Source organism: Protopterus annectens, chromosome 6.part0 (assembly GCF_019279795.1).
Source record: "Protopterus annectens isolate FY-2018-M chromosome 6.part0, PAN1.0, whole genome shotgun sequence".
Classification (NCBI taxonomy): Eukaryota; Metazoa; Chordata; order Ceratodontiformes; family Protopteridae; genus Protopterus; species Protopterus annectens.
The window spans coordinates 388,593,954-388,610,010 of NC_056737.1; the positions used below are offsets into that span (position 1 = coordinate 388,593,954).

The following is a 16,057-nucleotide window of genomic DNA, read 5'->3' on the forward strand; positions in this document are numbered from 1 at the left end:
AAACAACAGCCCACACAGTCACGATACCAAGTAAAAGTATCTTCCAAATAGTGGCAAAAAATCAAATATATGCCTTTAAATCAAACAGAAACCTTTAAAACAGTATAAACAAACACACACTGAGACATACCCTTGTCAGAAACAGAAAAAAAAATCTCCACAGAAAATGCAAATAATGTAATTTGCAGTAAAACACAATTTAAATATAAAAAAGCTATAGCAGTGTTAAAGCAGAATTACATATCATAAAAATGAAGAAAAATTTGAAAAATACAATGTTTTCCTGTTAAAACTCCAATGTGATACAGATAAACTCGACCAACATGCACATGGCAGTCCCTAGTGTTCAACAGACACCACAGATTTTTAGTTTTCCAGTACAGGTCATAGAACATTTTAGAAAAGCCCCATAACTTCAAAAAATCAGTATTAGGCATACAAACAACAGAACAGCAAGTTAGAATTTCCAAATGAATTAACAGCTGTAGTAGATACCAATGATATTTACACAAAAAGTTAACATACATGAATATATAATATATTTATTTTTAAATAAAAGAGAAAGAAAATGAAAGTATTTAATAGTAAAGAGGAGGGGAAGTTCCCAAAGGGATCTTAAATGATCCTGGAAGCTATAATCAACTAATGCAGGCTGCTGAGAGATTCAACTGCGTGTCCAACAGCTGGCAGTAAAAGACTGAATAACTGATACTGATTTTCTGTGACAGGGTTAGGCTTCCCCAATCCCCTATCACAGACAGTCAGGGGAAAGGATTCTGAACATGGGAAAACTGCCAATGGGGGGCTGTGCAGCCAAAGAATCCATTATGCTCCTTAGGCAGTGTGAATGATGAACATTTCCAAAGCCCGATCAAATCAACCAAAGCCATGTATGATGTAAAAGTAACCACACAGATGAACGGTGACTAAAAAGCTTTCATCTATGTTAGAAACCTCAGCACTGTGCAGAGCTAACAGTAAATGATATCACATACTCAAACCCAAAAGACACTGCCAGTCTATTAGTGGACAAATTAAGCTCCAAATTCACCCCGCCACAAATATTCACAGACCAATTAACCACATCTAACCCCCTCATCAAATACTGACATCAGAGTACAGGCAAAGATAAAAGAATATGGGATCCTAAGTGAAAGACCAAAACTGGCAGAGTTACTAGTGGAATCTAGAATAGAAGCTGCTGTTAAACGGGACAATGAGTAGGGGATACAAAATATTGCACAATAACTAAAATAATCAATCAAAGGAAGTTAGAAATGATTGGAAAGAGGGACTGTATAAGCAACTTACAAAGAAATAACGGGAGGACATGTGTATGGCTCTCAAACATGCAACAAAGTCTACAAGATTTAGGAGGTTTGCTTGGAAGTGTTTGCACAGGTATTTTTATACCTCAATCAGACTCCTAAGAATTTTTTCCTCAGGCAGACTGCAAATGCTGGACATGTGATGAGGAAGAAAGAGGTAATTGGGAACATATTTTTGGGATTGTAATAAGTTGGCAGACATTAGAAATTCCCTGCAGATTATTCTGTCAGAAATAATGGGTGAGCAAATTGTTGTAACTAAGAAAATTATTTTTTTTGAGCTATGATACAGAACTGGAATTGCCTAGAAATTGTAAGGCCTTGCTGAGTTTAATTCTGGTGGGTACCAAAAAAGTAATTACTAGAAAATAGAAATCAAAGTCTAAACCAACCATACTAGAATAGTGAACGTGGTAACAGAGATAAAAGAAATGGAAGTGGGATCTTTAGAAAAAGGTAGGAGCAAATTACATAGAAAAGATGGGAGTTGTGGGAACAATACATGCAGAATAACATTATGGAGGAGGAATGAGGTTTAAGGGAAGACAGGAATTGAATAAGCTATGGCTATGTAATATTTGATTGACAATGACTGTATAGAAGATTATATGTGATGTGTAATGTTTGCAAGTGAAAATACGTCAGTATGGTTTGTCTTCATTTATATACATATATGATTGCCTGTCATAAGTGATAACTCAATAAACATGTTTGTTGTTTAAAAAAGGAAGGCATAAAAGCAAAACATCTGCCGAAGAAATTCCTAAAACATTTCAGAGATAAAGCTCTAACTTTGCCATGTGCACCATGAGAAGTCATATTTACATATTTATGACAGTCTATAACCTCAAACATTCAAATGCAGAAATTCTTCCAAAAAGTCTCCACACCACAACAATTTAATTTCCCTCTCAAAGTCTCCAGAAAAAAATCTTCAGGATGAATTGCATCAAATACAAAGATGTATAGTTAATGAACCACAAGGAGACTAAAAAAAAAAAAAAAAAAAAAAGAGTCACAAACACTAAGATGTTCCAAGAATTGGTCTTGTAACTGAGCTAACCACACAATGATACTAGTATGGGGAAAAAAAAGAATGCTCTCTTAGTCCCAATGCATCCACTAAATGTAACATACTCTTGGGGATGTGCCAGAAGGACCTTAACTTAAATTTCTAAGTATAAACAACCCAGAAGCTCTCCAAACACATTCATTACTTTAGCACATACATCCTAGTTGCCATACAACCAGTTTGCCATGGTTCAATTAGCAGCGATGACACAGGAGGAGTGAAAGGGTGTGGCCTACTTACCTTTCCTGTGGATGGAGAGGGGACATGCACTGGTGAGCACAATGGGAAGTGCAAATTCCCTGGTGGAGACAGAGGAAACCCCCCTTTCTACTCCAAGGGCTGGGTGGGGTCACACAGAGGAAACACCTATTGCAGATGTAAGGGGACTTCCTTTGCAGACCGCCCATTTGTATATCTCTACCTCATGTTATGCTGAGTGTGCCTGAAAAGGGTAAGGCTCAGAAATATAGCTAGGTGATTATCTGGCACTCTGTGCAATTTCTGGTGTCACCCTCAACTGAGCAGCAAAAGAGGACTCTCTCCCTGTGCATGCATGTATGTATGTGTATATATATATATATATATATATATATATATATATATATATATATATGGGTTTATATCACTTTGTCGAATCACTATTTAGCTAATGCCTCTTCGTCAAACAGCTACTCAGCGAATAAACTAATCGTTGAACTACGTCTTCAGCAAAAACTTTACTAGGGAAAAACAATGGTTGGCCACCATCTGGAATTTGCCCTTTTCTCAACTGTAGTGCAATCTTGGAGTTGTTATATTTAGTTAGGGGGTGTGGGGGACATAGCCCCTTACCTGCGTAGGTGTTTAGTTTGCCCCCCCCCCCACAATCACTAGGGGACTACCGTCAGTTTTCCTTAGGAATCTTTTCACTGAAAAGTTGTTTCGATAATTAGTTTGTTCAGTGAACAATTGTTGGACAAAGAGGTATTCACTAAACAGTGATTCGACAAAGTGATATAGACTCATATACATATGTAGACATAGATATAGAGACACACACACCACTCAAACTGTAGCAAATTGCTTACTACAAATGTTAAGGCTGACATGACATAAATGAAGAGCTTCTGTGCATCAGCAGTGACAACAAATATAGCAGCATTCATTTCTGAACCAAACATCAAAATTCACCTACAGGAAGAGACTCCAAATCATCCCCATCAGGCAAGTCTAGACCCATGAATACCATTTTCCACAGTTCCAACTAAATGCAGAGAGTATGTGTCCTCATTTTTTTCTTACATATGTTTATATATTTAAAAAATTCAGCAGTCATTTTAACTATCGGCAGTCAACTTGTTATACACTAAATCAATAGCAATAGATAACAGATTTATTGCTAGTCTTTTGACCTTAAATAATTGGATCTAAGCCCCTTGCCCATACACTCTGTAGTGACAGAACCACAGTCTGTACCATGACCTGTAAAAACTGCATGCTTTCAAAAGGGACTAACATATTTGTGGAATACTAACAGACATCTTCAGTTTCTAACTCAATGCAGATCATCTTCTGTAGTCTCCTCTAATATCCGTTGGTTCTGGCTGCACTGCCATCTGAATTTCCACACAAACAAGAAAAATTGTTCAAGGAAAAGAAAACAAACAAAAAAAAAATGCAGACACACAATCCATTCCACATTCTACTCCAGAAGGAAATTTTAAACTCCAAAAAAGCACACACAACACACTTTTCCTACAAATAGGTCCTGTCTATACTAATTATATTTTCAAAAATACTGGGGGACACATTACAGCTCAAACTTTTCAGTAGCAAGAAGGCTGAAAAATACCCAAACGACCACTGACTTCGGAATGAGTGATGAAGGGATTCGGCAGTCTGCATTTTCTCCTTTACTTTAGCTGCTGAAATGTCAGCCCTTGAAATGCAGAGTCCCATTAAGCCGGAAAAAAGAAATGAAAACATAGGAGAAGAGTGAATCTCGAAAACTTCTTTTCTCTTTTAAACTTTTTTTTTTTTTTGCTGGGGTTGGAACTTATATATGTCAACTCAAAGATCGCCATACCTCAGAGAAGTCAATATTCTGAGAAATGGCATCTCAGACTTAGTATATAACAAGCCCGGTTTGTCATTCAATCTCTATATTTTGGGACTCGCTCTTGCAGATTCCAACATTTCAAATGGTTACCTACTGAAATACAGGACAAGAGAAAGACCTTCTAAAGTTTTATAATAAGATATTTGCTGGCAAAATTAATGAAGGTCGTTTACACAAATTTACTCTGCAGATTTGCTTTTTAATTGAATAACAGTTACAGTACTAACAGATAAAAAAATATTTTTGCTAACAGGTAACAATATTTTTACAGTAAAGAAACAAATGTAAGCAAAATTATATTTGGCAAAAGCTTCAAATGATCAATACTACAGCACTCTAGAAACCACATTAAGTGTTCTCTTTAATGACTCAAAGACTGTCTGCCTGAAAGATGGCCCCATCCATGCAACCCATGCCCAAGTTGAGATGGTAGAGCATCCAGAAACAAAGGATATTACAGGACACAACAGGTTATCAGACAGATACTAAGATGGATCATATCACCCAACAGCCACAGACTGTGGCAAAAGGCAGTACATTTTATTGCTAAAACACTTAGAACTTAAAAGTCCATCTGCTGGTGGGTCTACCCATTTCTTACTTTTACAGAGACAGAAGGGGCTGATGGGATATTTTCTGTTTATTTGTGGAAACTAACAAAGATATCACAGCTACCCTGCAAGCTAATACAGTGTTCACAATAATGATCATTACAGGCTGGACAGATTATTTTATGACATATCCTTCAGAATAATGACCCTTAAAGATCAATCATATTATTTCATCCATTGTTTAATTTGTGTTCTGGTTCACTTTTCCCCTTCTTATTTAAGTCTTCAGGAACAATGTATGAAAACTGTGCACAGTACCTACCTCAAACTGGGCAAAGTGCTCGACACAATATCTCACTCAAGCATTGTAGATAAACTTACAAAACTATGCATAAACCCATACATCACCTAATAGACAGCCAGCTGACTCACTGATAGTACAGAATTTGTTAGTATGAGGAATTCATCTCCACAGAGAATTCAGTCACTAGCAGAGTCCCACAGGGATAGGTGCTTGGGCCTCAACTTTTTGAAATCTACTTACTTGAAGTCACGGTGAACTCTGACTGACCAAGTTTGCAGACAACAGCAAACTAGGCACAATCACCAATTCTCATACAGACACAAATACCCTTGAAGAATGCCTAACGCAAACAACTGGTGTCAGAGCCATGTACTAAAACTCAATGCAAAAAAAAAAAAAATACGTAACCGTACCCTTTAGAAAGACAGCCACCAGGAAATGACCACATCGATAATAGATCTCAAAGGAGACCCAGTGGTCATGGATCTAGGAATGCTTGTAAATACCAACCTGACCTTTGACCACCACGTGTCTACTGTGGTAAGAAAATCCTTCTACGTGCACAACTAATAAGTAACAGCATGGCATCCAGGTTCAAGGAGGTCCACTGTACTCAGCTCTCATCAGTGAAAATAATTCAGTATAATTTACCCTTTGGCATGTACCTGATCAGACACTTGAAACAGCTTGCAAGACCACAGAAGGTACTCACAAAAATAATACAATAAGTAAACAAGTCCTATGTGCACTATATGAAAGCTCTTTCCCTGTACTTGGTCTTCTAGTGATTTCTACATGGTGATCAATGCCTAGCCTACAAGGCATCCTCTGATCTCACACTGAAGGATGTGTTGCACATCTGCAAAACAAACATCATTAGAAATACCTGTTATAAGGACCTAACTCTAACCCTGTGACATAAACAGGACATGTTGGAGGAAAAGGTATGTGTTTCAGATTACCCCCTTCTTTGCAACAGGATTCCTATTCATGTGAAGCAAAGCTCATCCCTAACCATACTCGAACATAACTTGGACCAATGGATGGTAAATCGCAAATTTACCCCTGGTTGCACACCTATGTCTCTAATGGAAAGGGGCAGCCTGTGAATGCTTGATGTGCATAAGCCTATATTGTAATCATAGAATTCCTTTGTCACGTCAGCAATATTTTGCTAAAATTGGAATAAGCTTGGCTAGGCTTAAAATGGTTCATGTCGACAGACTACTAACCAACTATGAACTTTTGACCTTTTTGTGAACTCTTAACATCTCCTCTACCTCAAGCCTTTTGGTATATGAACTCCAAGTATTCCATTTACTGCTGAGACCTTCAGCTGTTTACAAAGTATACAATCCACCAAAACCTGTTCCACTCCCAAACAGATGACATGTACTAGGCACTGAAAATTCTTAGGTGGTAACTACGTTCTACAAACCAAATTCTTAAAGTGACACCTTTGTGGAAGACAGACTCCAAGGAAATGACTCAACAACAGGTTCCTATAAAAAAGAAACCCGTAATTAGGAAATCTGATGTAACTGGGACCCAGTAGAGGCATGGAATGAAGCAATACAGCCCCCCCAACAAAACAAAACAAAAAAGTCAGTTGTTGGCTATCTGTAATGGAACAAGGGAGAAAGTCATCTAACCTTTACAAGCAGTAAGAAGAAATGAAGGGCAGACAGCCTGCCCTAGCAAAGAAATATACTGGTACTAGTGGAGCCATGTGAGAGACTAACAATGGCTTAAGATACACAATGGTTATTGGTGGGAAGCTTCAACCTGACTGGACAGAGATAAAGTAAGAATATCTACTTGCAAATCAATATTCATTATACAACATCACTTGAAGTAATGGTCTGGTGTAATGAGGTTTCTCCTAAACCCTTGTTCACAGCAAGCCAGAATATGGCTGTGTGGCATCAGTAAACATAGTGCTAAGAAGATATGGAGACAATGAATTGAGAGCTAGTTTGTTCTACTGTTCAGTATCCTCAAACAATAAATTTTGTACCTTACAATCTTAATGTGATAATGAAATATAGCAAAGAAATTACAGCACTGGAAAAAAAAAATCAGCAAATACCTAGATCATCTGGTGTCTGTAAAACTGAATGATGCAGCTTTTCATCCAGATGCAGATCCTTGTGCTCAGTATTATCAGCATTTAGTGTGGCTGGAGAAGGAGTTTGGGACCTGGAACCTGCAGTAGAATGGATAGGAGAAGCACCTTCGGAACCTAAAACAAAAATGACATGAAACTGTTGATTTGTAGTAAAGCATCTACAGATACTATTTTACACAGTATTCTAAAAATTTAAAGAGGCTTGAAAGAGTAGTGTCACTCTTAAATCATTACAATTACTATAAAACCAGAAGAGTACTCCAGTTTTGACACTGTGAAGTACAAATTGAGATGATGCATTTCAGATGAGACATGAAAACAAACTTCAAAGTTACCTGTCCTGCTGGTAGTTAACGTAGATGTTAAGCAGCCCAAGCTTCAGAGCAAAGAGCAGATGTTCATGCAGCATTTTACCAGAACTCTGTGTCAACAATCATGTCTCTCTGTTCGATTATATTACATCTTGATTTTTATATCTAATACTATTAACATTTCCATTTTTTTGCTGAACCTTTAAATGCCTTTTTAAGTAAATCAGCCTGGTCTCAGCTTGCACATGACTCATTACTTCGTCTTAAAAAATATATAAATAACTACCAAGTTCTGCAATCAATTTCCCAGTTTATTATTTACATTCATTTTCTACACGAGGCATAGGAGGACAGAGACCTCATCTTAACCTTGCAAGCAACAGTCATAAAAACAAGTAGTAGTGCTGGGTAGGATGCTAGCTCATCACATGGCAACCAGACTTGCATATGCATCCAGGATCAATTTACCACAGTCAATCTACCTGCCATGTCTCTAGAACATGTGTAGAACTGGAATCCTGGCAAGCATCTTCAGAAAAGCATGCAGACTCAATGCAAAAGGCACCTTGCCCAAGAGTTGAACTGGTGAAACAGCAGATAACAGTACTGTTAAATACCAGTTCCCTGTATAACAAATTCCACCTATTTTCATTCCCAAAAGCCTCTCTAATACATCCATTCATTCACAACTACTTTTTTCCATTTTTGTCCATGTGGTAGGGGTACCATACTACTGAATTTTACATAACTACATAAATTTAAAAAGAGTAATGAACTCATATCTTATCATTCACTGGATGTAATACTTCTCATATCTTATCATTCCCTGGATATAATACCTCATATATCTTATCATTCACTGGGTGTAATAACTCTCATTTTGAGACTTTTGTTTATGTACATTTCAAACAGGTTTGGTCTACGCAGCAGAAAAGCATCATGCAGGGCTAACCTTGGAGCTTTGGGTTAGCGGCATGATTTGTTTAAAGTTATTATCTTACATGAAAAGAGAGACAAAGAAACTTCAATCTGTGTTTCTAGGATGAAACTTGCAAGCAGCTCACAACCTCTACACTTCACTCAAAGCTCAAAACAACCCCCCTGCAAGCTATTACAGTACACAAATTCACATGCATGCTTTATTAATTTCACTATTCTTTCACTACCTTGCCACTGCCTAAGATTTTATTGACCTTGATATTTTGGCAACTCTTGTCTTACCATATATTTTCCTAACAAAATATATGTACACTGTCTTGGGTAATTTCTCCTACACTTACTTTCCACAAAGGATCTAATTTGAAATATTGATAGGCAAATCTGCTGAAACCCAATTCATTACAACAAAGTCAGTGAACTGATAATTCACGGAAAATGAACTCAAACTACTACAAAATATTTTAGACAGAGGTGAAGTTGCCATGCAACTCCCATACCTCTAACATACACAAATCGACTTTGAGGGTCACGCAAACTTACTGCAGACAAAAACTAAATCCTTGTCCTGCCGTAAAAAGCCTTGTATAGGTATAAAAGTTCAATTTTCAACAAAATGTTAATTACATGAATTCATTCTGATGATGTGGGATTCAGCAACTTATTTAATTACTTGTCATGCAGCTTATTTAAAATGTCTTCCATTACCCCATTCTGTCCAAAGTTTCACATAACTGGATTAATCTGACACACTCTAATGAATCCATACTACTTTATCTTCACTGCTTATGAAAATGATTTCATGCATATATATTAATTTGAATATAATGCCTATTTTCAGACTTCACACATAAGGCGCATCTTTGAATAAAGCTGACCTTTAAAAGCTATATGAGATGAAACAGGTGACTAATCAGTACAGTAGTTCTACAAGCTTGACAACAGCCATTCAGTTTGTATATCTAAACCACAAATCTTTACTAATTTGTTCAAACAATAAGTCTAATGGTAACAAGAGTCGCTGCAGAACAATGCAGTCTCTCTGCTAAGAATGTATAATTATTTTATACTCTCAAGATGAAAGGTCCACTGTCTAATGCTGTGACAACTACTCCAACAAATAAACAGTGTATAGAAAGAAGTGGGTGGAGACAAATTCATTGGTGAAAAAAAAGTCTACAAACCCCCCATTACTATGGTAAAAAAAAAATAACCACTTACAGGATAAAAGGGTCCTTCACACCTAACAACAGCTAACTATCAGTAAGGGTCCATTTGATAACACTAATGATAGACCTATTGCCACCAGCTTGCACTTCCCTTCTCTTTGGAGTTGATGTGACCTCAATGGTAAGTACACTTAGAGATCAAGGTGTCGGAGTACAGTCCTCTACAACATTTTAAATTGAAGTACTGAACTGCCTCGATTGCTGATGAGGTAGTGAGGAAACTCTGAACAGCAGGTCTGGCACAGGTTCATAGATACTATTATAAGAGCCACTAAAGAGACAGGGGTTACAGATTGAGGTGCCTTGATTTACATCAAAAATAAAAATACCTTAAGGCTGGTCAAACAGGACAATGGACTTGAGCTGCTCCACATTCAAATCACCATAAGCAAAATCCCATACCAGTTCCTTGCAAGCTGTAGGTCCCCCCTCTATGACCCAGAAAACCCATAACATGTATTTAAACTTACTGGAAACACTCACCATCCAACCCAATTCCATATTCATACAAATTTGTCTCTCTCTCCCTTTGTCAAAGTGGAGGATGGAAACCTATGGTGAACACATTTTATACCAGATGCCAAATCACTCAAGAGTTGTGCTGTATACTTGACTATCAACTCTGTACATCTTGGACAAATGTGAAATACATTGGTTATTCATTTGCTCTTTATGTAATATCAGTTGAAAAATCCATTTAGTAAGGGGACTGGCATGACTTGCTTCATTAATAGTACCAAACGTCACAGAAGGTTGGATATGGTGTATTTAGACTGACAACAGAGACTGAAAACTCCAAATCACTAAAGTTTTACAGTTATGTTTACAGCACTGACATGTCGCTCATGAATGTCTGAAGACCAACACTGCAATCCTCAGAACTGCAAAAAAATATGGTACAAATTAATGGGGGTACTACTGGGGTATCTTGGACTACTCCCATTGCCCACTCCGAGGTATAGTGATCTCACAGTTGGTACATATAAGTAGCAGGTGGGCTTCCCTATAAAAACTAAATTAAAAAGAAAAAAAACTTTAAAAGTTGCAAAGAGATTTTGGAATGTGTATTTCTTTGTTTAACACTGTTACTTACATGTGGGTATGTATAGTATATATCATTAGTGAGCATGAATATACGGAGGGATAGGTGAAGTTTGCTAATGTATAACCTGTGGTAACACAGATGGTATTATTTCAAAGCTGGAAGCTGTTTTAATTCATGCTTCTGTCTTGTTTAAAGGTGGAAGAGGGGGAATAAAGAACAGCCAGCCCACCTTACTAGTAGAATTAACTTAAACAAGGAATATAAACAAGATGAATTCAAAGTTAGCAGTACAAGTACTGCTACAAATTAAGCTTAAAAGTAGTAGAACTCTAAGTTTAGATTCAAATTGTTTTAGTTTAAGTGAAATGCCAGTATCCCATACTTCCTGTGCCATCCCTAATGTACAAGAAAGTGCACATGCGTTCAGTTTACGAAATTATGAAAACCTGGTTTCATTAATTTATCTCGTTTACAATCACGAGGTATACTATCATTTTTTTAGCATTAGTTTATGATTTTCAGACAATATGAAAGTTTCTCAAGAATGATTGCTAATAACTGAACTAAACTAATTCACTGATATCCTGTCATGAAACTTTACAAATCAAGATAGTTAATGGCAAATGAACTTTGAATTAATATTAACGCTACAAACAGAGCCATAACTAGGGCAACATGAAGGAGTCAGCTGTCCCAAGCACAAGGTGTTATGGGGTGCGTGTGATCAGTAGAAGCTGATGGGGTGTAAGTGGAGTACTCGGACTCATATAAGAAACAATGAGTGATATCATGGTTGCAGTAGCATAAGCAAGTATCAGCATGCTAGTAACTGTAGCAAACAGTTTGCTATAGTCATATTTCATTTGCATGTGTGTGCTTATGTGTACATCCCAGCTTTGGGAAGATGATTTTATTTAATTGTGGAGGGGGGGGGGGGCTTTAGCTTTGGGAAGAACTTTTCTTAGGTCCTCAGGACTTGAGCGGGACATGAAACTGGGGAACTACCCAATGTGTCGGATGACTGCTCTGGCTACTGCTCTGGTTATGAAATAAAGGCAGCTTCCGGTGTTCAGCTAGATGTCATCTAAATTAAGCATTGTACTCAACATTTAGGGTAGAGGCGCAGTAAACGGTGACAAGTTTACTCACATATGTAAATACTGTATATATAGGAACTGGATTACCAAAGTTTATAATCCTGTCACTGCATTATATTTCTGCGAGTAAGCTGTAATGCAAAATATCCTCAAGGAAAGGGAGGGGGAATTTGAAGGTCATTTCCACTTTTTGTAAGTCTTCCCAGACTGGGCAGCTAAGTGCTCCAGATTGTGCGGAACGCTCCGCATTTAACATCGGCTTAGCTGACTGTTCCGCATTGAACAGTGGCGGCTCCGCTTTATGATTTTTTCACTAGGCTTGTGTAACGCACTGTGGTATATAAGCCAATCAGGTCACTGCTCCTAAGGCAAAGGGAGCTATTGGGGTAAAGTAAATTCGGCCAATCACATGCCGCTACTAGTTTTAGTGCCACTGCAATACTTGCAGGGTGCAGAGAGAGAGAGACAGATCATTGTTTTGATTTTCCATTCAAGTGAATTTAAAGGCAGATGCATTAGTGTTTAAAACTATACCATGGCAACTAGTGTAGAGTAGATATAAATGCATAGTGTCATGACATGCATAAGCTCTTTGAGTATGCAGTTTAAAATTAATGGTAATCAAGCCCAGGTCTATATGATGTAAGTGTCTATAGCTGGTTACCTTAGCGATTACTTAAGCTGTTAGCTGTAACTCTGTTAAGTGCATCAGTGCATGTGTACAGTAGAAATGATTAACATTTAAAATATTTTGCATTACAGAAATTACCTTTGTTGTGCATCACAGCCAACACAACTCTGCAGTTACAGATGAACTACAAAAACTCAGTTTCTGTTTTGCAACTATGCAAAATAACAAAACAAAAATATTTGTGTTAAAACTGAGTGCATATTACATTAAATATTTATGTCAGCAGAAAAAGAAAAGTTTTCTGTCTAACTTGCCCAGTTTGCACAGCTGACATATTTGTACTGCCTTTTCTACTACCTCACCACCCACCTCAGGCCATCTTAAAGAATTCCAGTGTCTTGAAAATCTACTGCCCCATCAGGTTATATTTATTCTTCTGTCTTTTAATGAAGATGTGCTTTCTAATGTCTAGGATGAATTTTGTACAATTAGTCAGCTAGTTGTTCCCCCTCCTGTCTCCCCTGGCTTTTGTGTTCAGCTTTAAGCCAGTGTATCTTCAGTACCCATACCATCTCTCTCCTTCCTCACCTATCCTCAGGTGATAAGAGCTCTATCTCCCCCAGCTTTTCCTCTTGTCAACTGCCCTCTCTTCCCTTCATTACCTTCGTCTGTACGCTCTCAGTAAGCTTTAGCTTCCTCTCCTTGTGTAGGTGCCAGGAACGAGCACAGCATTCCATTCAGGCCTATCTGCTGTCTAAAAATGAGTGGTAGAACCTTTCGACTTCTGCAGTCCATTATTATAAGGATACCGTCCACCACCTTACTAGTCACTGATGCACTTCCTCAGTCTGCAAGGAGTGATTATTTTCTACCTCTGCTATCACCCTGAGGCCTCTTTCTCCTGCTTTATGCTTTGAGGGAGGAGGAGACCTGATGGATTGATACAGTGAAATGCCTCATAAGACCATCATGGGAGAAGGATGAACAAATGTAGGAAGCCTACAGTAAGGAGATAGGAGCAAAAAGGCAATATTTGTGGGGATCTGAAACTTCCAAAAGCAGACCTGAAAATTCTATGACACCAGAGTAAAGGAGAAGGGGGAGTTGATGGAGATTTTGGACCATGAGATCTTTTGCCAGCTGGTGCTGGACTGCTCTGGAAAAGACAAAATTCTGGATATGGTCTTATCTGATGGATGTTGAGGTAAATACACCATTAGTCAATGTTAATCATGCCATTATATAGTTTGTAATAGGAAGAAAAGACAAGAATACAAAGACAAAGGTAATGAAGCATGATTTTAGTATTATGATGCACTTAGGGAGAGGTAAAAGACTGATTAAGAAACTGGGAGAAGAGTAAATGGGTAAACAATTTATATGCACGGGTCAAGGATAGAGTATTTGGGGATATGAGCAAGGGTGTGAGAAATAGCCAAAAAGAAGAGAAGGCCAATGTAAATAGAAAGGAAAGTGAGCAAAGCCAGTGATTAGAGTAAAAGTGAAGACATACACCAGACAGAACTAAAGAAAGAGGTGGGAGGAAAAGAAAACACAATACAAGACAGGCCAGCAGAAGTGAAAAAGAAGTGAAGGTGCATGTTGAAAGGGAATTAGCAGCAGGGATTAGGAAGGGGACCACATACCTTTGTTGATATATGACAGAAAGGAGGAAACATCTGACCATGTAGGGCCATCGTCATAGTATGTTTTTCGTGCAGTGCGAAAATTGGGTGCTCCACATTTTGACTGTTTATCACACATTGCTATAGTCTGTGTTCCACACTGACCTCTTAGCAGGTTGAGAGCTATGCTCCCAGAAAACCTTTGCCAAGTTCAAATGCTGACTATATGCAAACTGGCTTGCCAATCATGGAACAAGTGTTGGGTATGGCTGCATGCATGAGCAGATCTATGGTACGCTATAGCTGTCAGAGTTGGCTTGTCACCAGTTTCAAATAGTCATCAATTGAACATGGTTAGGCATACTGCAGAGATTCAACTAAAAGTTCAACTTTCAATTTAAGATGCTTTTTTTTTTTTTATAACAAAGCACCAGGTAAAGTTAAAAACAACAAAATAGTATAAAGTCAAACCAAAATAAGAAAAAGCAATTTGAAAAAAAAAAAAAAAAAAAAAAAAAAATAGACCAAATGAGACACCCGCCAGAACAAAAACACTTTATTTGTTGTGACGAGTGTCTCTATGGTCTTTTCATTTTTCTTTTAAAACAGTATAAACATAAATACTAAATAAAAAAAACCCAGCCACTGGGGATGCACAAGCCAGTGCAATTCTTCATGCCAGTCCCAAGCCCAGATAAATGGGGAGGGTTACGTCACGAAGGGCAACCGGTGTACAATCTCTGCCAAATAACATATGCGGACAACAATACAGATTTCCATAACGGATTGGTCAAGGCCCGGGTTAACAACGACTGCCACCAGTACTATTCGCCAACAGGGTGCTGGCAGAAATTGGGCTACTGTTGGCCGAAGGAGGAGAGGGGGAAGGCATGCCTGAAAGCAGAAAGAGAGGAGGAAGGTTAGGAGTGTAGTAGTGAGGGTAGGAACTTTAAATGTTGGCAGTATGACTGGTATAGGGAGAGAGCTAGCTGATAAGATGGAGAGAAGGAAGGTTGATATATTGTGTGTGCAACAGGCCAGATGGAAGGGGAGTAAAGCCAGGTGTATAGGAGGCAGGTTCAAATTGTTCTATCATGGTGTTAATGGGAGGAGAAATGGGGTAGGGGTTATCCTGAAGGAACAGTATGCCAAGAGTGTTTTGGAGGTGAAAAGTGTGTCGGATAGAGTGATGTTTATAAAGCTGGAAACTGATGGTGTAATGATGAATGTTGTTAGTGCATATGCTCTGCAAGTTGGGTGTGCGATGGATGAGAAAGAAATATTTTGGAGTGAGTTGGATGAAGTGGCGCTGAGTGTATCTAAGGGTGAGAGACTGGTGATTAGTGTGGATTTCAATGGGCATGTTGGTGAAGGTAACAGAGGGGATGAGGAAGTGATGGGCAGGTATGGTGTTAAGGAGAGGAATGCAGAAAGTCAGATGGTAGTGGATTTTGCAAAAAGGATGGACATGGCTGTGGTGAATACGTATTTTAAGAAGAGGGAGGAGCATAGGGTGACGTACAAGAGTGCAGGAAGATGCACACAGGTGGATGATATTCTATGCAGGAGGGCCAGTGTGAAGGAGATTAGAGACTGTAAAGTGGTGACAGGGGAAAGTGTAGTTAGGCATCATAGAATGGTGGTCTGTAGGATGATGTTGGTGATCAAGAAGCGAAGGACAAGTGTGAGAGCAGTGCCAAGG

The 16,057-nt window shown here is 38.3% G+C and overlaps 1 protein-coding gene across 7 annotated transcripts in view; it reads right to left on the bottom strand.

Annotated features, from left to right (window-relative positions):
* Positions 1–16,057, bottom strand: part of RALGAPA1 (Ral GTPase activating protein catalytic subunit alpha 1) — a 5,382,632-nt gene that overhangs the window by 2,272,701 nt on the left and 3,093,874 nt on the right. For all 7 annotated transcript variants that reach the window (XM_044074134.1, XM_044074135.1, XM_044074129.1 and 4 more), the window contains one exon: positions 7,443–7,595. In XM_044074134.1, coding sequence (XP_043930069.1) covers positions 7,443–7,595 — 153 coding nt within the window. The remainder of the gene's footprint in view (positions 1–7,442; positions 7,596–16,057) is intronic.